Consider the following 22645-nt stretch of genomic DNA (forward strand, 5'->3'; position numbering starts at 1 on the left):
AGATACTACACTTCTAGCTACAAACATCAGTCGTGACAGATAATACTATCTGCGTCTGACGAGAAGTCGCGGCAGCTGTAGGCACGGCACGAATAATAGATAATACACCCCTAGCTACAAACGTCAGTCGTCACAGATAATACTATCTGCGTCTGTCGAGAAGTCGCGGCAGCTGTAGGCACGGCACGAATAATAGATACTACACTTCTAGCTACAAACATCAGTCGTGACAGATAATACTATCTGCGTCTGACGAGAAGTCGCGGCAGCTTGTAGGTACTGCGCGAGTAACAGATACTACACTCCTAGCTACAAACATTAGTCGTGACAGATAATGCGAGCTCTCTGAATCAATGCATATTTATTATCAAACTGTTCATTGTGTAGAACGTACAGTAAACGTGTAACTAAACCATAATTGCACTACCACTTTGAGACTTCATGACAGCATCTCAATTCGCAAGTCATCACGGACGGAACAGATGTTTATTGTCAGGCCTTGAGACTTGAGACAGGCGCATGCCCGGCAGACATGCTTACCCCTCGCACCTCTTACCTCGCATCTACGCAACTTCTCGTCATACGACCATAGTACTTTATGTTCAATTTCTCTAAGTTACATTCATTCTTAATATCAGCCCCTCTCTCACTCTCTCTCTCTCTCTCTCTGTGGTGTGTGTTGAAAACAAATGCTGGCTGGATCCCCAACAGCTCTACCTTCAGTTGTACAGCATAGGAGCCTGGGCATATATGAAAGAGCTTTCTAGAAAAATAAGGAGTGAGGGAGTTTCCCGTCACTTCCTTCATCACTCCGGAGGCTTCTCTGACGTTCCAGAATGCCAAGCTCATTGAAAAGCATACACCAATCGATCCTACGTTCGATATTTCCACACCACTCATCTCGGGATCTGGCTGCATAACAAATGAATTGATTATTTGAGAAACCATACGAAATTTATACGTATTTCCATCTTTCAGAGAGGAAGCATACATGTCCACCTCATTATACGGGTTTTATTTGGACCATGAGAATTTTCTCCTGGCCTACATGAATAATAGGCATGACAAGACCTTCTCTAGGCATTATTATTAAAAGCGAGGATGTCCCTGAGTAACTGTACTCGTAATAAGTGATATTGATAAGACGGAATGTTGGAAAACTTCCTGAAATTTGACTTAAATCAAATCAAATCAAAATATCTTTATTTGCAAATGAGGTGTCTACCTCGGTGGCAAATGGTACACTAAAATACATTATTGTCAAGCACTAAATATTAAATTAACATACATACATACATTATCATTATAGACTGTTATGCCTTTCAGCGTTCAGTCTGCAAGCCTCTGATAATTTACTAAACGTCGCCACAATCCCCGATTTGCAACTAGTGTTGTGGCCTCATTTAGTTCTATACCTCTTATCTTTAAATCGTTAGAAACAGAGTCTAACCATCGTCGTCTTGGTCTCCCTCTACTTCTCCTTACCCTCCATAACAGAGTCCATTATTCTCCTAGGTAACCTATCCTCCTCCATTCGCCTCACATGACTCCACCAGCGAAGCCAGTTTATGCGTACAGCTTCATCCATCGAGTTCATTCCTAAATTAGCCTTTATCTCCTCATTCCGAATTCCCTCCTGCCATTGTTCCCACCTGTTTGTACCAGCAATCATTCTTGCTACTTTCATGTCTGTTACTTCTAACTTATGAATAAGGTATCCTGAGTCCACCCAGCTTTCGCTCCCATAAAGCAAAGTTGGTCTGAAAACAGACCGATGTAAAGATAGTTTCGTCTGGGAGCTGACTTCCTTCTTACAGAATACTGCTGATCGCAACTGCGAGCTCACTGCATTAGCTTTACTACACCTTGATTCAATCTCACTTACTATATTACCATCCTGGGAAAACACACAACCTAAATACTTGAAATTATCGACCTGTTCTAGCTTTGTATCACCAATCTGACATTCAATTCTGTTGGATTTCTTACCTACTGACATCAATTTAGTCTTCGAGAGGCTAATTTTCATACCATACTCATTGCACCTATTTTCAAGTTCCAAGATGTTAGACTGCAGGCTTTCGGCACAGTCTGCCATTAAGACCAAGTCGTCAGCATAGGCCAGGCTGCTTACTACATTTCCACCTAACTGAATCCCTCCCTGCCATTTTATACCTTTCAGCATATGATCCATAAAAACTACAAACAGCAAAGGTGAAAGATTACAGCCTTGTCTAACTCCTGTAAGTACCCTGAACCAAGATCTCATTCTACCATCAATTCTCACTGAAGCCCAATTGTCAACATAAATGCCTTTGATTGATTTTAATAATCTGCCTTTAATTCCATAGTCTCCCAGTATAGCGAACATCTTTTCCCTCGGTACCCTGTCATATACTTTCTCTAGATCTACGAAACATAAACACAACTGCCTATTCCTCTCGTAGCATTTTTCAATTACCTGGCGCATACTGAAAATCTGATCCTGACAGCCTCTCTGTGGTCTGAAACCACACTGGTTTTCATCCAACTTCCTCTCAACGACTGATCGCACCTTCCCTTCCAAGATGCCTGTGAATACTTTGTCTGGTATCAATGAGATACCTCGATAGTTGTTGCAATCCTCCTGTTCCCTTGCTTATAGATAGGTGCAATTACTGCTTTTGTCCAATCTGAAGGTACCTTACCAACACTCCACGCTAATTTTACTACTCTATGCAGCCATTTCATCCCTGCCTTCCCACTATACTTCACCATTTCAGGTCTAATTTCATCTATTCCTGCTGCCTTATGACAATGGAGTTTATTTACTATCCTTTACACTTCCTCAAGCATAATTTCACCAACATCATTTTCCTCCTCCCCATGAGCTTGACTGTTTGCAACACCACCATGATGATTTCCTTTTACATTGAGAAGATGTTCAAAATATTCCCTCCACCTCTCCAGTGATTCCCTGGGATATGTTATGAGTTCACCTGAATTACTCAAAACACTGTTCATTTCCTTTTTCCCTCCCTTCCTAAGATTCTTTATTACTGTCTAGAAAGGTTTCCCTGCTGCTTGACCTAGCCTTTCCAGGTTATTACCAAAATCTTCCCATGACTTCTTTTTGGATTCAACAACTATTTGTTTCGCTCTGTTTCTTTCATCTACGTACAAATCCCTGTCTGCCTCGGCCCTTGTTTGGAGCCATTTCTGATAAGCCTTCTTTTTACGTTTACAGGCTGCTCTCACTTCATCATTCCACCAAGATGTTCGCCTTTTCCCATCTTTACACACAGTTGTTCCTAGGCATTCCCTTGCTGTTTCTACTACAGCATCCCTGTATGCCACTCATTCACTTTCTATATCCTGAACCTGCTTACTGTCTACTGTTCGAAACTTCTCACTAATCATATCCATGTACTTCTGTCTAATTTCCTCGTCCTGGAGATTTTCTACCCTTATTCGTTTGCAGACAGATTTCACTTTCTTTATCCTAGGCCTAGAGATACTTAGTTCACTACAGATCAGATAATGGTCTGTATCATCGAAAAATCCCCGAAAAACTCGTACATTCCTAAAATATTTCCTGAATTCAAAGTCTGTTAAGATATAGTCTATTATGGATCTGGTACCCCTAGCCTCCCATGTGTAGTGGTGAATAGCCTTATGCTTGAAGAATGTATTCGTAACAGCTAAACCCATACTAGCACAGAAGTCCAGCAAACGCTTCCCATTCCCATTAGCTTCCATATCTCCCCCACATTTACCAATCACCCTTTCGTATCCTTCAGTTCTATTCCCAACTCTCGCATTGAAATCGCCCATTAGCACTATTCTATCCTTGCTGTTGACCCTGACCACGATGTCACTCAATGCTTCATAAAACTTGTCAACTTCATCCTCATCTGCACCCTCACATGGTGAATACACGGACACAATTCTTGTCCTAATTCCTCCCACTGACAAATCTACCCACATCATTCGCTCACTTACGTGCCTAACAGAAACTATGTTGCGTGCAATGGTATTCCTGATAAAGAGCCCTACCCCAGACTCTGCCCTTCCCTTTCTAACACCCGTCAAGTACACTTTATAATCTCCTATCTCTTCCTCCTTATCTCCCCTTACCCGAATATCACTTACTCCTAGCACATCCAGATGCATCCTCTTTGCTGACTCAGCAAGTTCTACCTTCTTTCTTCCATAAGCCCCATTAATATTGATAGCTCCCCATCGAATTCCATTTCGTTCGCGAAGTTGTTTCCAAGGAGTCCCTCGCCTGTCAAATAGGAGTGGGACTCCATTACTCCCATAGGTCCGAGGCTTGCTTAAAGTGTTCTGAGCTCGGTAAATTCATGAAGCAGGATGCTGCCCTACTTGCACATAGTCCAAGTGAGGATCTCTCCTCTAACGGGTTATGGACCACCGGTGAATTGTGTAGCCCTAGCCGCCTGAGCACAAGGAGGGCCACGACTCAGAATATGTCCGAGATGCCCACTCCCATTCCATAGCAACTGGTATCCCGACTCTCAGGACCACTTACTAGGCCACTCAGCCGTTGCCCATGGTTCACGAACTAGGACGTGACTACAGTAACCCATAAACATGAACCATTTTAATTAACAAGAGAAGAAAAAAATTCTAGAATACAATAATATACAATTTATGCTAACAATTTTTTTCTATTAAACAAACAGGTCATTCTTAATAAATTTATATTGTTTACAAAATTCTACTTATAATATCTCTTATAGTTACAAACATAGTCAACTCATATACAGTATGTGGAATTACTTCAAATAATACTATGCAACTGGTATAAGATTAAAATTTACATTGCATTTATTTACTTTTCTTTTTACCCATTTTGGAACCTAAGTAGCATAACGACCTGCTGCGTCTTATTGTTGTATGAAGAGAAATTTAAAGATGAAATTAAATTACATAATTACAGTTTAATTACATTTTTGTAAGCATTAAATACGTTCATTTTGTTATGTTTTTGCTAGCATGAGTTCATTTATTTGAGAAATCACACATGTCCAGTAACTTTCAGTCCTCATATTACTCGTTTTGGAAACTTACTTTTGTTAAATGATCACGATTATTACAAAAGATCTTAAAAATTCCAAACATTAGAAGATGTCGGCATTTTTTTCAACTTTTCTCAAAACTAGTAATAGTAGACATGTGTATTTTTTTAAATAACCGATTCAGACGAAGTTACAAGTGTGACTCATACCTCAGTCACGTTCATATTGTCAAAAATAAGGATGAGATTGAGGCAGATTTATGAAAGTGTTGAGATAGGAAGTGCAGTTAGTAAAAAAAAAATCGAATTTAGATTTTACATGGAGACTGCATTAAACGCTCATGCCAATGACATGGAAAAGTTAGCTAGTTAACTGGTACAGTAGATTACTTTCAACTATTGGAGCAAGACGGAACCTGTGTTAAGTCAACGAGGTTTGACATGGAGAATGTACTAAGTCAGCCCGTGCTTCTGGTGGAATTAGATATAACTAGAAGCATGATTTTTTCGCATAAATTCTTGAACGATTTCGCGAGAAGGATCCTTATTTTCGCGTTATTTCGCGCAATAGACATTGCCGTATCGCTTTAATGAAATTAATCATTGTTTCCTTAGTTGGTTGGCTGTGAGAAGGTATCCAGATCCTAACCAATAGAAAAAAAGAAATATCTTTATCAGAAAGAGATCTTAGAAAACGTTTTTGCTAGTTGCTTTACGTCGCACAGACACAGATAGGTCTTATAGCGACGATGGGACAGGAAAGGGCTAGGAGTGGGAAGGAAGCGGCCGTGGCCTTAATTAAGGTACAGCCCCAGCATTTGCCTGGTGTGAAAATGGGAAACCACGGGAAACCATTTTCAGGGCTGCCGACAGTGGGGTTCGAACCTACTATCTCCCGAATACTGGATGCTGGCCGCACTTACGCGACTGCAGCTATCGAGCTCGGTGTTAGAAAACGTAGTCTTACTATCACTGATCGTTGATTGTGGAGGTTTAATTGTTAGACTGTACATACCTGGTACATACTTTTGAAGCCATTTCCGGACTTCAGGGTCGTCTACCTTCTCCACCAGGATGTTGGCTTTGAGTAGCATCGCTGTTGTTTCGTGAAAAAAGTATGTTTTTTCACTCTTAGCTTTCTTTTGCGTGTCTAATGAGAGTTCTATTGTTGCCTGCCGTTTCACTGTTGGAGTGCTAAATTTACGTCTGAATGTTCCTTATTTTTAAAACAATGTTTTGAGACAGTATCTTTTTTCTCCCACTCGATACGAACATCACAAAATTTACACATTAAAATATTGCTTTCCGAAACGTATAAACCTTCACTCGCTAACTGTTTAGCTCTGCTGTGCACCGTAACACTTGTCGAGCGACCCATCTACTGTCTGTGATCACTTTCTTAATTTTACCTGACCACGAAGCCGAAATACACCACTCTGTTGTGCTGCTTGTAGACGTCATTAGGGATTCCAGGATTGCACAATGCCGTAAGGAGACAGGCTGGGGTGGGATTACCAGCCACCACAAGAACAACATTCCAAACATTTCGTTTGGCAAGAAGCCTGGAGGCAACCCCTTTTCTTTGATGCCATGTCTTAAAGAGATTTTCCAGAACATTAATGATAACATATTTATTTCCTGTTGATGAATATTTGTTCGCTCTTCCTTTTCTTTTCATACATAATCTTGGAACATCATGTCAAGTTCATTATTCACTACAGATTTCGCTATAATATCGCGCTTATCGCGAAATAATTGAATTTCGCTTTAAAATGGCCTTATCGCTTGAATTCGCTTTAATTCGCGAACGTAATATCCATCTTTTCTTAACCAGAAACATATGATTCGTAAAGATATCGCAAAATCGCTTCAAAAGATTTTTTGTCACGTTTATCGTTAATGCGCCGGGCTGAGTGGCACAGACGGTTGAGGCGCTGGCCTTCTGACCCCAACTTGGCAGGTTCGATCCTGGCTCAGTCCCGTGGTATTTGAAGGTGATCAAATACGTCAGCCTCGTGTCGGTAGATTTACGGGCACGTTAAAGAACTCCTGTGGGACTAAATTCCGGCACCTCGGCGTCTCCGAAAACCGTAAAAGAGTAGTTAGTGGGACGTAAAGCAAATATTATTATTATTATTATTATTATTATTATTATTATTATTATTATTATTATTATTATTATTATTATTATTATTATTATTATTATTATTATTATTATTATTATCGTTAATGCGAAAAATTCATGCCTCTAGATATAACCTTTGCCATTTGTTGAAAGTTAACTGTGTGTAAACCTTGTTTATAACTATTATAGTTCGTCATAGTGATACTTCAATTACCATAATGCCTCCTAAACCTATTGAATTCAAAATGGTAAGTCGTTAATGCCGGCATCTTGGCATAACGTTCATACTTGTTCTTTGTTTTCATCAACAGGTACTACGTATGCCCAACAATGGTTCCAGAAGAAGAGGCGGAAATAATCAGAGAGGCTAAACATTTTCGACCATTTCATGTAATCATGATGACGTCTAGGGATTTTCGTGACTTCGCCATGGAAAGCAAGAGATATTTGGATACTCGGCACCTTAATTTTAGCACTGTAAGCTGGATGATTTCAAGAGCTGAACTTACCTCAGTCAAGACAAAGCAGTCATTCGAGTTAGAACCATGCTAGGAGCACAATATCCTCAACAACATACAGATCTTACAACAACTTGGAAGGAGACTAACCATCATCGAACCGAAGAAAAGGACTTACTGACTATGCGGGATATCTTGGATAAAAAAAAAAATGTTTATCGGCGATTTCAATGCGAGAGTTGGGAATAGAACTGAAGGATACGAAAGGGTGATTGATAAATGTGGGGAAGATATGGAAGCTAATGGGAATGGGAAGCGTTTGCTGGACTTCTGTGCTAGTATGGGTTTAGCTGTTACAAATACATTCTTCAAGCATAAGGCTATTCACCGCTACACGTGGGAGGCTAGGGGTACCAGATCCATAATAGATTATATCTTAACAGACTTCGAATTTAGGAAATCTGTTAGGAATGTACGAGTTTTCCGGGGATTTTTCGATGATACAGACCACTATCTGATCTGTAGTGAACTAAGTATCTCTAGGCCTAAGGTAGAGAAAGTGAAATCTGTCTGCAAACGAATAAGGGTAGAAAATCTCCAGGACGAGGAAATTAGACAGAAGTACATGGATATGATTAGTGAGAAGTTTCGAACAGTAGACATTAAGCAGGTTCAGGATATAGAAAGTGAATGGGTGGCATATAGGGATGCTGTAGTAGAAACAGCCAGGGAATGCCTTGGAACAACTGTGTGTAAAGACGGGAAAAGGCGAACATCTTGGTGGAATGATGAAGTGAGAGCAGCTTGTAAACGTAAAAAGAAGGCTTATAAGAAATGGCTCCAAACAAGGGCCGAGGCAGATAGGGAGTTGTATGTAGATGAAAGAAACAGAGCGAAACAAATAATTGTTGAATCCAAAAAGAAGTCATGGGAAGATTTTGGTAACAACCTGGAAAGGCTAGGTCAAGCAGCAGGGAAACCTTTCTGCACAGTAATAAAGAATCTTAGGAAGGGAGGGAAAAAGGAAATGAACAGTGTTTTGAGTAATTCAGGTGAACTCATAATAGATCCCAGGGAATCACTGGAGAGGTGGAGGGAATATTTTGAACATCTTCTCAATGTAAAAGGATTTCATCCTGGTGGTGTTGTGAACAGCGAAGCTCAAGGGGAGGAGGAAAATGATGTTGGTGAAATTATGCTTGAGGAAGTGGAAAGCATGGTAAATAAACTCCATTGTCATAAAGCAGCAGGAATAGATGAAATTAGACCTGAAATGGTGAAGTATAGTGGGAAGGCAGGGATGAAATGGCTTCATAGAGTAGTAAAATTAGCGTGGAGTGTTGGTAAGGTACCTTCAGATTGGGCAAAAGCAGTAATTGCCCCTATCTATAAGCAAGGGAACAGGAAGGATTGCAACAACTATCGAGGTATCTCACTGATTAGTATACCAGGCAAAGTATTCACTGGCATCTTGGAAGGGAGGGTGCGATCAGTCGTTGAAAGGAAGTTGGATGAAAACCAGTGTGGTTTCAGACCACAGAGAGGCTGTCAGGATCAGATTTTCAGTATGCAGCAGGTAATTGAAAAATGCTACGAGAGGAATAGGCAGTCGTGTTTATGTTTCGTAGATCTAGAGAAACCATATGACAGGGTACCGAGGGAAAAGATGTTCGCTATACTGGGGGACTATGGAATTAAAGGCAGATTATTAAAAGCAATCAAAGGCATTTATGTTGACAATTGGGCTTCAGTGAGAATTGATGGCAGAATGAGTTCTTGGTTCAGGGTACTTACAGGAGTTAGACAAGGCTGTAATCTTTCACCTTTGCTGTTTGTAGTTTACATGGATCATCTGCTGAAAGGTATAAAATGGCAGGGAGGGATTCAATTAGGTAGAAATGTAGTAAGCAGTCTGGCCTATGCTGACGACTTGGTCTTAATGGCAGATTGTGCCGAAAGCCTACAGTCTAATATCGTGGAACTTGAAAATAGGTGCAATGAGTATGGTATGAAAATTAGCCTCTCGAAGACCAAATTGATGTCAATAGGTAAGAAATTCAACAGAATTGAATGTCAGATTGGTGATACAAAGCTGGAACAGGTCGATAATTTCAAGTATTTAGGGTGTGTGTTCTCCCAGGATGGTAATATAGTAAGTGAGATTGAATCAAGGTGCCGTAAAGCTAATGCAGTGAGCTCGCAGCTGCGATCGACTGTATTCTGTAAGAAGGAAGTCAGCTCCCAGACGAAACTATCTTTACATCGGTCTGTTTTCAGACCAACTTTGCTTTACGGGAGCGAAAGCTGGGTGGACTCAGGATATCTTATTCATAAGTTAGAAGTAACAGACATGAAAGTAGCAAGAATGATTGCTGGTACAAACAGGTGGGAACAATGGCAGGAGGGCACTCGGAATGAAGAAATAAAGGCTAATTTAGGAATGAACTCGATGGATGAAGCTGTACGCATAAACCGGCTTCGGTGGTGGGGTCATGTGAGGCGAATGGAGGAGGATTGGTTACCTAGGAGAATAATGGACTCTGTTATGGAGGGTAAGAGAAGTAGAGGTAGACCAAGACGACGATGGTTAGACTCTGTTTCTAACGATTTAAAGATAAGAGGTATAGAACTAAATGAGACCACAACACTAATTGCAAATCGAGGATTGTGGCGACGTTTAGTAAATTCACAGAGGCTTGCAGACTGAACGCTGAAAGGCATAACAGTCTATAGTGATAATGTATGTATGTATGTATGTATGTATGAATGCATTTTCAGTAACATCTGCTTCAGAATGTTGGAAAAACTACTTTTTTCTTCTCCTGCAAATTCACTTTTTATGACTTAATTTCCAATGTCAATGTCTCAAATGTTCACTAGTTTATACCAGAAGATACAATGCACTGTAAAAACTTTATTTCACAAATATAAAGAACGCATTTCTGTGACAAAGTTTTTAGATACGACGATGAGCTTCGTCTGAATCTGAATTTAACATATCGACGTCCTAGTTCTAATACCACGTATATATCCATTTGGTCACGCCTCCCAGCCACATATAGATATGCAGTCCATGATAGCAATTTTCATTGTGTTCAATTTTCTATGCTAATGTGTAAAGCAAAATGGACCTTACCGTACTGCACTCTAGGAATATTATTTGTATGACGAATTTTCACAATCCTGCAGAATAGTGTATTTAAGGTTCATTTTTCTTCACACATAAGCATAGGAAAATGAACACAATAACCATCCTTAAGGAAAATAATGGATAGAACAGCATTGTGAGATACCTGGTATTAGAACTAGGCCGTCGATATGTAATGTGGAGTGAAATCAGCTATAATGAAAATCACAGTATTTTTCAGATTCTCTGTATAAGTTCTATTCGTTCTCTTTAGCGTTGACAGAGCGCTGTTATTCCTTATTTTTCCTAATGTTAGTTTATACACGCATACCAATGGTTTTAGGTTGTTGCGCTGCAATACTCTTTCCATGATTTCAGCTTCTCTTGAAGAATGGCGTTCTGATATTGCCTTTTAGTTCCTTGGTACTGCAGTTTCCTTACCTGACGCAATTCATCGTCTCCTGATGTCCTTTCGAACCTTTTCCTTTGTTCATTGAGCTTTTACCTCAGCAGCGTGAACTCCGTTGTCCGTCAGGGTAACGATTTCCCGCTGCTTTCCTTCATTGTAGGTGTTCGTCGTTTAAGGGGAGTTACGACTGAAATTTCCAACTTTTACAATTTACCACTTATCACAACCAAATTTAAAACACAATCATATATTAATAAGATAGAGCACCAGAAAAAATTTGAAGTTGATTAGTTAATTTGTTGCAAATGTATTAACAAATTATTATTACTTTTATATATTGCATGGAAAATGCTCCTTGCAGCACAGTTTTCATTATTTTTGGGATATATATTTACCGACTTATCAAAAATACTCATATACTTTATAATAACTTTGGGTTTTGCAGTCAGGTATAAACTATTGGAGATATAAATTTTTCAATTTCTCATTATTCATGCAATAGGCAAAACTCTAGTTTGGTGCTACTTTAAGAATAAAACTATGAAGGTAATATTCAACTGTTAATAAAACGCAGAACTACTTGTAATTCCTGTACATAATGAAAACTTTATCGGAAACCTTGAGGTGAATCTGATAAGAACTCTGTCGCAAGAAGCATTTTATATTTTATATATGGCAATGCAAAGCAAAGTCACCTCCGTACAGGCCATGAAGGCCCTTGGAGAAGTGGAAGGTAAAGGCTTCCACCATTGTTAACCTCGGCACGTGATGGGGTTGAGTGGTTAGCTTTACTCCCGGCCGCCTTTGCCCCCAGGAATTAACTTGGTACTCATTTTTGGTGTAGGCTGAGTGAACCTCAGGGCCATATGTACCTCCGGAAGTGGGAATCTCGTTTCTTCAATTTTACGACTTCCTGATGGGGATTCGAACCCACGTCCTTCCGGACGAACCGAGCACGCCTTTACCGCCTCGGCCAGGCAGCCCCTATATATGGCAATGAGGTGATAATATTTTAAGCTAGAAAAATTCAATTGAGAGTTTTAAGAATGATACTTGAATGAACACTGCTCTTGACTGTAAGTTTCTCCCTCAGAATTGCGTCTCCTATGCACAGCCTAGGCCTACTACAAGGTAAATACGAAGGTAATCCCAAACATATGGTCTCCTACTATTTTAAATAAATACATAGACCTGTTTATTTCTACAATGGCTTACATCATTTTACAGATTGAACATTTAGCTATTTTTCTGCATAATCACTCTACAATACTTCCAGTATTTCAACTTTTTCGTTAAAATTCTGTGAGCGGCGCTTCGGGGAAACCTCCGGAACCAAAGTGCAGAGATCGTCCAGGGTGATCCGCCAATCTTCACGCATGATTTGCTCAACCTTCAGGACTGTCTCGACGGAAATTGACGGTCTCTCACTCCTTTGTTCGTCGTGAATTTCAATCCGACGTGCTGCAAACTCTCTACACCACATCCATGCACTTGGCGGTAACATTCAACGGGAGCTCTATTCTCAACTGCCGCAAAACCAAGACTAAGTGCCTCAGCGCGGCGGGCGCATGTTTATGTGCGAGCGCGGAAAACACTCTTCACAATATTGTAATCAACAGCCACACGAACAGAGTTCTGTATTTATAAAAGAAAATAGGAGACATTATTTTTGGGATTACCCTCGTATATTCCTGCGGGATTATTGAAATAGCAGTCCGAAAGAACTTTGAAGCCAATATTGTCTGACGTGAGAGAATGGATCGTATGTTTGATCTATATACGCCGTGCCACTTTCCTTTAAATCCGGCATTTACAGCTTTAAAAATGGCGTTAGGTCAAAAGTGATAACGGCACCTGAAAGAGGAAAATTTTGGGAATTTTTAAGGTTAAAATTGAAAATTCGATCTTTTGGTAAAAAAATTGTAACGTTATAATCATGACTCCCCTCAAAGGATTTCTGGCTTGTTTCTGTAATTATAGCTTGAAATTTAATAACCATATCTTCTATGTCTGATTGACTTCTTCTTCTTCTTCTTCTTCTTCTTCTCTTCTTTATCTGTTTACCCTCCAGGGTCGGTTTTTCCCTCGGACTCGGCGAGGGATCCCACCTCGACAGTCTCAAGGGCAGTGTCCTGGAGCTTCACACTCTGGGTCGGGGATACAACTGGGGAGGATGACCAGAACCTCGCCCAGGCGGCCTCACCTGCTATGCTGAACAGGAGCCTTGCGGGGGGGGGGGGGGAGAGGATGGAACGATTGGAAGGGATAGACAAGGAAGAGGAACGGAAGCGGTCGTGGCCTTAAGTTAGGTACCATCCCGGCATTTACCTGGGGGAGAAGTGGGAAACCACGGAAAAACACTTCCAGGATGGTTGAGATGGGAATCGAACCCACCTCTACTCAGTTGACCTCACGAGACTGAGTGGACCCCGTTCCAGCCCTCGTACCACTTGTCAAATTTCGTGGCAGAGCCGGACTCGAACCCGGGCTTCCGGGGGTGGCAGCTAATCACACTAACCACTACACCCCAGAGGTGGACGCCTTAAGGCTATTTCCTGTAATTACTAATCCAGTTGATATACGTCACTTGCTTCATAATTCAGTTGTGCCTTCGCTACCTTTATGTTCACTGAAGAGTAATTTTCCTTTACAACGAATTGTATGTAATTCCTGGTTGGAAATAATACTATTTCGAATGTGATTATACTGCGGGTAGAACAGCTTTCTTCCAAAGCACTGTCCCAATTCATTACTTCATTAACCAGCACTTGGTTATAAATAGTTCAATGAACGTTACTGGATCCTCTGCTGGACTGAAATGAAATGTCGTATGGCTTTTAGTGCCGGGATATCCCAGGACGGGTTCGGCTTGCCAGGTGCAGGTCTTTCTATTTGACTCTCGTAGGCGACCTGCGCGTCGTGATGAGGATGAAATGATGATGAAGACAATACATACACCCAGCCCCCGTGCCGTAGGAATTAACCAATTAGGTTAAAATCCCCGACCCGTCCGGGAATCGAACCCGGGACCTTCTGAACCGAAGGCCAGTACGCTGACCGTTCAGCCAACGAGTCGGACTCTGCTGGACTGAAAGGTTGGTAATCTAATATCTTAATTCGTGATGTATAGCTGGTTATAAATTCTTCAAAACGTTTTCCTCTCTTACTGGTTACGTAACCATACCGAAGTCGAGATCTCGCATTGCTGCCAACAGCTATTAATACACCGTTTCCTTGTGCAAAATTCCGTATCCTTTTGACTTTAGATATGCCGATTTCGATATCTCGCTGACTGTCGATGTATAGCCGAGTGACTAAGAAACTTAAGGCGCCATTCAATGATTACTGCATTTTCATCGGACAACTGGTTAATTATCAAGGTGTCAATTGATTTGTTCAGCACAACTATTGCTGTTCTGCATTTAACCTCACCGCAGGTGAATAAATCTATATTTAGATGGAATGCCATTAGTGTCTGACTCGTTGGCTGAATGATCAGCGTACTGGCCTTCAGTTTAGAGGTTCCCGGGTTCGATTCCCGACCGGGTCGGAGATTTTAATCGCTTCTGATTATTTCTTCTGGCTCGGGGACTGGGTGTATATGTCCGTCCCAACACTCACCTCATCGTATTCAGACAACATACCACACTACCAATCACTACAGAAACACGCAATAGCGATTACATCCCTCCATATAGCGTTCGCGTCAGAAAGGGCATCCGGCCGTAAAACAGGGCAAAATCCACCTGTGCGACGCAGTTCGCACGCGCGCCCCCCAGGTGTGGGAAAAAGCTGTAGCAAAAAAAGGGGAAGAAGAAGAAGAAGGAATGCCATTTTATTCTGAAATAAGTAATATTCTTGTATAAAAGCTACATCTGTTCTTAGTTCCGCAACTAGTTGTGTAATGTGATAATCTGCTGAACCTCAAAGTTGCATATTTAACTGTGGGCTTTTAACTGAGTTTTATTTTTAGAAGAAGATATTAATAATCAATTTTATATTTATATTTCCTGATAAATGCAGGTAGACAGGTGCAGTTTCTTTCAGTGAGAGCACGTTTTCTCCCCTTTATTATATTTGTTGCATCTGTAACTAGTAGGTGAAGCTGCACTTTCCTTCAGTTTATGGTTCCCTGCGCACAGAGGACAAGTTTCTTCGTCTTCGCATTTAGTATGTTTGTGATTAAATCGGCTAAATTTGAAACTCGTGGTAGAAACGATATAGTTTTCTGCTTTGCACATTACCAACCATTTTGATATTTTTTTTGCAAGAGCTTTTTCTACGCTGTTGAGGCCGCTCGCACTACAATGTTCCGTTTATTTTCCTTGTTACAATAGATGAAGTTCGGGTTTCTGCTGTACTATTTCTGAATTTTGAAATCTGACTGTTTCTTTATCGTCATCAGGTATATTGTACAGGATTAAGTTTGGATTTCTTAAAGTTGATAGTTTTGATTCCAAGGTACCACCACAGACTCAGTTGATTGACTCACTAAGAAATTCTGTTTCTGCTTTCCTTGCCGTCTGAATGAGTAGGCTACTCTTCCACCCTTGAGTGATGTGGATGTTTTTATTCTACTGTAATATTAGTAGGATTTACTTTGGTCTTCAGCCTTTTTCATTTTTTCAGTCGATTCTTTATGACTGATGTTACCCAGAGTGTATATTGTTTCTCTGTCTTTTCCACGACGAAGTCTGGCATTGTTCCCATCTACTTAACCGACCTTCATTGACCCCTGTGGTGGGGAATACAGACGAAGAATATATCCACGGTATCCCCTGTCTATCATAAGAGGCGACTTAGGTGGGGGGGGGGGGGAGGCGACCTAGGCGCAGAAATGGATTATGACATTGGAACCATAACTTGGACCCCGTTGTGAGTGAGAGGGTTTGAATACAACCCTGCCTGTCGTAGAAGGTGACTGAAAGGGTCATGTGCCATCGTTCCCCTCTCGGGGGTTAGTTGGGTAGACTGGTCAAATTTTATTTGCGTGCTGTTAGGGGAAGGGCCTCTTACGTGTGCAATTACATTCAAAATCCCAGACGGTATCCACAACCCGTCGGGTGGGAGCGAAATGTAAGCTGCAACAGTAACCGCCTGACGGCATAGGTCCCAACACATCTGAATGCCACAGCATATTATTATCAACTAGCAAATGTACACGTGCTTCGCTACGGTAATCTACATTTTATACGGATTTATCCGTACATTTCTGGAAGGGCAGTGAGTAAGATTATATTAAATTGCATGCCTCTTAGCGCTATGCTAGAAACAAAGCAGGGAGGAAAAAATACGTTGTTTCCAATGTAAGGTAGGCATTAGGGAAGTTTTGAGATAATGGCAGGCCACACTTCCTACTGCCAATCACACTCGAGGTCGGGAGTTTGTACTATAACAGCAGGCTCACTTGGTAACTGCCATTCACAATAGAGATGGAGAATTTTCATTAAAAGGCAGGCCAATTTTCTTAATGCAAGTCACAATCGAGTTCGAAATATTTGATTATAATCGAGAAATGCAGCGCTATCTTACGTTTCAACAATCGTATCAACAATAGAACGGCGATTGTGCTATCTGTTTTGTAATACGTCTTACCGTTTAGCCACCAATTATCCCGAAACGAAGGTCTGCACCGTCATTAAAATTGCATCCATATTTCGATATTTTCCGCGGCCGAAAGTTATACATTTGTATAGCTTGACATTTTTTCTCAAAGGAAAGAGTGTCGAGGTATCGAGATTAGCACTCGCGTACATACGTCGTAATTAGGGAAGAAAATAATACAGTTAAGAAAGTTGAAATTAATAGAAAATGGATTATAACTGAGGACAGCCGGATAACGACAAATATTTGAATACCAAGTGGACGTATTGGAAAATCAAATTTCTCTCAATAAATTATGCTGGTGTGAGTTACGGATATAAGAAAGCGGTAACAGAGGAGAAATTTAGGCGCAGGGATTCTTAGGTAAATAGATAATAAGATGACTTATGGTGTTATTACTTAACCCATTCCCGTACAAAGACGGATGTCTCCGTCCCGGCTCTCGACCGCACTCCGGTACAAAGACGGATCTCTCCATCCGCGCATAGTGTTTATTTCCGGACTCGCTCCTAGCCGGTTTCCTTTGTGAAAGGATTTGATATTAGTAAGGTAACCTCTTGACAGATTGAAGCACTGTTTTATTTCATTGATGTATTCGATAAGCACTCCTGTGCAGTTATTCTGTGGAATGAATGACCTGTATCTTAGCAACTTCATCGTAAGCGAAATCATGGCTGCCTCCAAGTTGAGTGACAAAGCGATTATAAGGGAATTTTTAGAAGAGAGTGACATTGATACAGAAATAAGCAACGAAGAATTTATTGGCAATGAAGATAGTGAAAATAGTTCGTGTGACTGTGACGGGAGCGCTGATAGGGGTGAACAAAGTGCTGTTTTGTCGTCGAGTATGTCACTGAATTTTAGGCCTACAACTGATGCCACACCAACGGCTTCTAATCATATTTTACACGATAGGGAATGGAACTGGGAGCACGTAAGTGATACTCCAGAGTATCATTCATACATCGCAACTGGTGCAATAAATAGTGTTGCCGTAAAGCATGCTTTTTCAGTGTCGGTGATAATATGTTAAGTCATGAAAAGAAATGGTACACCAAGGTACAAATAAGTTCAGTTAAATGGTACATAAATGGGAGTGGACGTATTGGAAAATCAAATTTCTCTCAATAAATTATGCTGGTGTGAGTTACGGATATAAGAAAGCGGTAACAGAGGAGAAATTTAGGCGCAGGGATTCTTAGATAAACATATAATAAGATGACTTATGGTGTTATTACTTAAGCTATTCGAGGCCGGTTATAACCTCCAACGATATTCCGCTAATATCCCGCAGAATGGCCGATTGACATCTCTCTTGCTTTCTACGCTAGGAACAACCACGAGTTTACAGGAATGAGGGCGAAAATGGTAATACGTTACTTCACCGCTGGCAAGCAGTCAGAGACGTTGCCATGATAACCTGTAGGGGTCAGTCGTCTGTCAGTCACTCAATGCAGAGCATGATACCCGCAGAAAATAGTAATTTTCTCCGTCATTTGAAGAGTAAGATAAATTATGATCATTACAAAAGTTGTTTATAATGAAGAGGCGTTTCATATACAGTCCACGAATTTTACAGAAAATCAACAGTATAAGAGAAAATTGAGGAAAACTGTTCTAGTTTTCCTATAAACCCCCTGTTTATTCGAAGGTTTTCAAATCATATGCATATTGAAACCTTCCACGGGATGAGTATACTCTAAATATGACGTTTGTTCCAGATATATTCAGCCGTTTCGTCGTGATGGTGGAATAAACAGAGCAGACACGAAAAATAAAAACCACAGATTCGATCTTGAGTTGACCTACTTATAAATATTTGAAAAATTGGCAAAACAAACGAAATTACAGATAGCGGACCCCCTACAACTTTATTTATATAGATTTATGTTTATTATTATTGTTATTAAACTATGTATGCGCAATGGGATACATGTTTGTATGACGACGGGAGCTCTGGTACTCAGTGCTTCATGTTTACTTGGTGCCCCGCTAAGCTTGCCATCAATATGGGCATCTTAGGGGAGCCTAAGGCGAACAGGTTGGCTAAGGAGAGACGAAATGCGCCAGGGGAAGAAAACCAGAATCCAAAAGTTTCCGTGATGAGCATAGTAGGACAGCACTCGTAGATACGTAGATGAGTAGATACTCGTGCCAAAAGAAACGACCTTTGAATTTTGAAGTCATCTATCTAAAAATGAGAAAATAAACTGAGTGATTCTAGATATAAGTGTCTGATATACAAACAAACAAACAAACGACATAAGCCCATTGTAGGGCGATTAACATACTGTAACTTATCTGATATGCATGAAATGCTGTTTGTTAGCGGGTGGTAAGAAACGGATTCCCTCTGAGTAACTCAACGAGTAACGAGCTACCACCGAGAAGCAATGGATAAGAGGAAGTTACAGTCCAGGCCGTGCATAACCATACTGTACAGCATACATAAATTCAGTTCTTATAAAAGAAATTTATTAATTCAGTACCTGTCTTGTTACAGTAAACATTTCTTAAAAACATCAGGACATGTTTCGGCCTATCATATTTGGCCATCTTCAGCTGCTATCAAATTTAGCTATACACTTTAAAAAAATTGAGTATCATTACAAAGTTATATGTTAAAAGAACATATTAAACAGCATATTAAAACTACACATTGATGTTGCAGTAAAAATTCCCACTTTAACGGGTCTTGAATATATTGCTGATTGTAAGATGGAGAATGTTCAAGCGGTTTCTCGTTATCAGATCAAATGATAAATGTTACTCGAATAAAATAATGACATGTTGTTGTGTGCTGGTCGTGATGAGACTGGAAGCATTTGACTTTAAGGACCTTGGACCCATTAATAAAATTCTTTTATAAGAATTGAGTTTATGTATATTATATTTTCAACACGGAACCAACATGAAATTCATAAGTTGTAATACTTTACAGTAGGTATGCTTTGTCTAAATAACAGAGATGAATATTAAAAAATAATAGAATATTATAATACATGCCCATTTTATTAATATTAACAATAATATGTTACAATACACACTATTCCAACATAATAACAATTTACAACATGATTCTTCAACATTGTTTTATGTTTTACTCAAGACCTCTTGACGGGTTTGCAAACTGCATGATTACCGAATGTTTGCAGTATAGATCAGCTAATGTTTATTTTCTACAAGTAAATACAACAAAATCTGGCTTATTAAGTTAAACTATTACACAAAAAATACATCCAATATTTTAACACTTCATAAGCTACTAGACCTACGGACTGAATATATAATATTCAACAACTTTCATCACGGTTACATTGAAATTAAATTTTATCACATTAAACTGTTATTAATTACTTTTTGAAATGCGCACAAGTTGTGCATAATGTTTGGTATTATCACACCATGTACACTTTCGCATTCCGATCACTTCAGTTTGTAAGAGAAATATCCACTAGCGATTTTACTCAATTTATACAAATAGTAACATGGTGACGATCACAGACATTTTTTAAATCACAGACTTGTTCACTGAGATCACATGTGCATTTGCTTGTCGGGGTCATGAAAATACTTTTAATTGAAGATTTCATGATGGTATCCATGTATATAAATAAAGATTAAAATTGAAATAGTCCTTTGTACATAGAAGAATGGGCTGTATTAAACTTTTTTCCCGCAGCAATTAAAATGGATACTAAAATGAAACGTAGTAAGACAAACACATTATTTCTTAATAATATGCCTATATATTTACAAATCGTATAAACCTATGTCATAATATATACTTAATTATTCAAAATGGCAGTGTCATGGCCACTATTTTGCCACTTCCCTGATAATTTCCAAACAGATGAATATTTTTCTACGGTAATGTTATAGCTACAAAATATACTAGAATCAGTGAAATCCATCAAGTATAAATATATCTTTCTTGAAGTTATTTTCAAGTAGTCATTTTTTCTTTATTTTTCATTTGAAAATATTTTTAAACGTAACCAAGCTCGATAATTCTAGTATATATTCGATATGAAATATACATGCATGCAAAATATCATCTTAAAAACTTTCAGAGTAGTCAGGAAAATGGTTCTGAATAACAAACGAACAACAAACTTACCAAAAAAAAGGGCTTACTTAAGTGACAGGGCTTCACGTTTTTCGTGATAACTCTGAAAATATTGAAGATAATAACAAAAGTATTGCACTTTTATTAAGAGAAAAGTTCAATTTTAAATGAAAAATAAATTGAAAAATCGCATTTTTGGCCAGTCAAAGGTGTCGTCCCCACTTAAGCCAAAGAAACTCAATTTCGTGAGAAAATAATTACGAGGGACAATTACATTTTCCCTCTGAAATACATGCTAAATTCGGTAATGACTGAATACAAACTTTGGTATGTCTAATTATTAGCAACTAAATAGCCTGGTCGGATTATGAAAAAGGAATTTTAGCATAATCATCTCAATGTTGGATGAATAATTACTCCTAATATGAGATCAGTCGATGGGTGCTGGTTATTGGAATACTTATTACGATTAAATATTCCAGCCCTATATGTTTGATATAGGGGAGAAACAATGCTTATAACATACAAAAGGATTCCTACAAAACTTGCTGTTTATCTGGAGTTGAGCAGAATATAATTAGCCTCATGTTGAATCCTTTTTCAATGACATCCATTTCTAATCACAGTTTTCCAAAACTATGAGGAATGGGCTATTCTTCCTGGAATGTAAGAGAAATACAATTCGGGGTGTACATTCAGCCCGGTGGATGCAAGTTGAAGATCTCTGCTATTCAGTACAAGTTTTGTACTAAATCATCAATTTGTGAGAATACATGAAGTTACTTGTGTGGAGGATAACGTTGTCCTCCAGAATATGAGTAAGCTTTCATTGCTTTCTTCCCATCATAATTCAGGAATTTGCAAGGACCGTATTGAATCACACGATAATCTGAAAGAGAGAGAGAGCAACACGTTAGCTTACGGGCTGGAAGTAGTACAATTTAATGAGGAAGCATTGTTCTAAAAACGCTAGTACAGTACTAGTATCTTGTGTATCATTTGTACAGTGCAAATAATCACTCTTCAAATTTAAAAAACATGTATTGCATGAGACCATATAATATACCTATAGGAAACATTCTGCTAAAAACTGGTTGCATAACAAAACACCTTATTCTTTACCTTACGGGCAATAGAGTAACAATTTACAGTGAATTACTTCTCTAAGCATTAAGAATACATGAAATTAAAGAGGTGTAAAATTAGCCAGCCCCGCGGTGTAGGGCTAGCGCGCTTGCCATTTATCCGGAGGACCCGGGTTCGATTCCCGGCCAGGTCAGGTACTTTTACCTGGATCTGAGGGCTGGTTCGAGGTCCGCTCTGCCTGCGTGATTAGAATTGAGGTGCCATCTGACGGTGATATGGCGGCCCCGATCTAGAAAGCCATGAATAACGTCCGAGAGGATTTTTCATACTGACCACACTACACCTCGTAATATGCAGGCCCTCGGACTGAGTAGCGGTCGCTTGGTAGGCCATGGCCCTTCGGGGCTGTTGAGCCATGGGGTTTGATTTGGTAAAATTAAAAGGCTTTTTAGGAAAATTGGAAACAAAAATGTCGTTTTCTCTCTTTCCTTCGGGAAATCTTCAGTTTGTGTTTCCTCCTCCAGCTCGAATTACTGCAGCACAGCGTATTGGCGCAGTTCTAACTAGGCTTAAAATTTGATGTGAAATTTCATGTAAGTCATCTTGTTGAGTTTCCTCCAAACGCTGCTGCAGTGTCGTTTGCTCAGCATCTGGAGGTCAGCTGAGTAGAGGGGGTTTCGATTTCCACCTCAACCATCCTCGAAATGGTTTTCCGTCGTTTCTCACTTCTCCTCCAGGCAAATGCCG

General features: G+C 39.7%; 2 protein-coding genes across 6 annotated transcripts in view; one reads left to right on the forward strand and one right to left on the reverse strand.

Annotated features, from left to right (window-relative positions):
• LOC136871878 (uncharacterized) overlaps nucleotides 1-22645 on the forward strand; it is a 104548-nt gene that overhangs the window by 34335 nt on the left and 47568 nt on the right. For 2 of the 5 annotated variants that reach the window (XM_067145534.2, XM_068227234.1), the window contains one exon: nucleotides 7457-10666. The exons of 2 other annotated variants lie outside the window; for them this stretch is intronic. In XM_067145534.2, coding sequence (XP_067001635.2) covers nucleotides 7815-10310 — 2496 coding nt within the window. In that variant the 5' untranslated portion in view covers nucleotides 7457-7814 and the 3' untranslated portion in view covers nucleotides 10311-10666. Of the gene's footprint in view, nucleotides 1-7456; nucleotides 10667-22645 lie in introns of those variants that run through there. One more of the 5 variants, XM_068227235.1, reaches the window with a different exon arrangement.
• LOC136871877 (uncharacterized) overlaps nucleotides 19730-22645 on the reverse strand; it is a 33067-nt gene continuing 30151 nt past the window's right edge. Inside the window, exon 3 of the mRNA XM_067145533.2 lies at nucleotides 19730-21701. Coding sequence (XP_067001634.2) covers nucleotides 21592-21701 — 110 coding nt within the window. The 3' untranslated portion in view covers nucleotides 19730-21591. The remainder of the gene's footprint in view (nucleotides 21702-22645) is intronic.

Source organism: Anabrus simplex, chromosome 4 (genome assembly GCF_040414725.1).
Source record: "Anabrus simplex isolate iqAnaSimp1 chromosome 4, ASM4041472v1, whole genome shotgun sequence".
Classification (NCBI taxonomy): domain Eukaryota; kingdom Metazoa; phylum Arthropoda; class Insecta; order Orthoptera; family Tettigoniidae; genus Anabrus; species Anabrus simplex.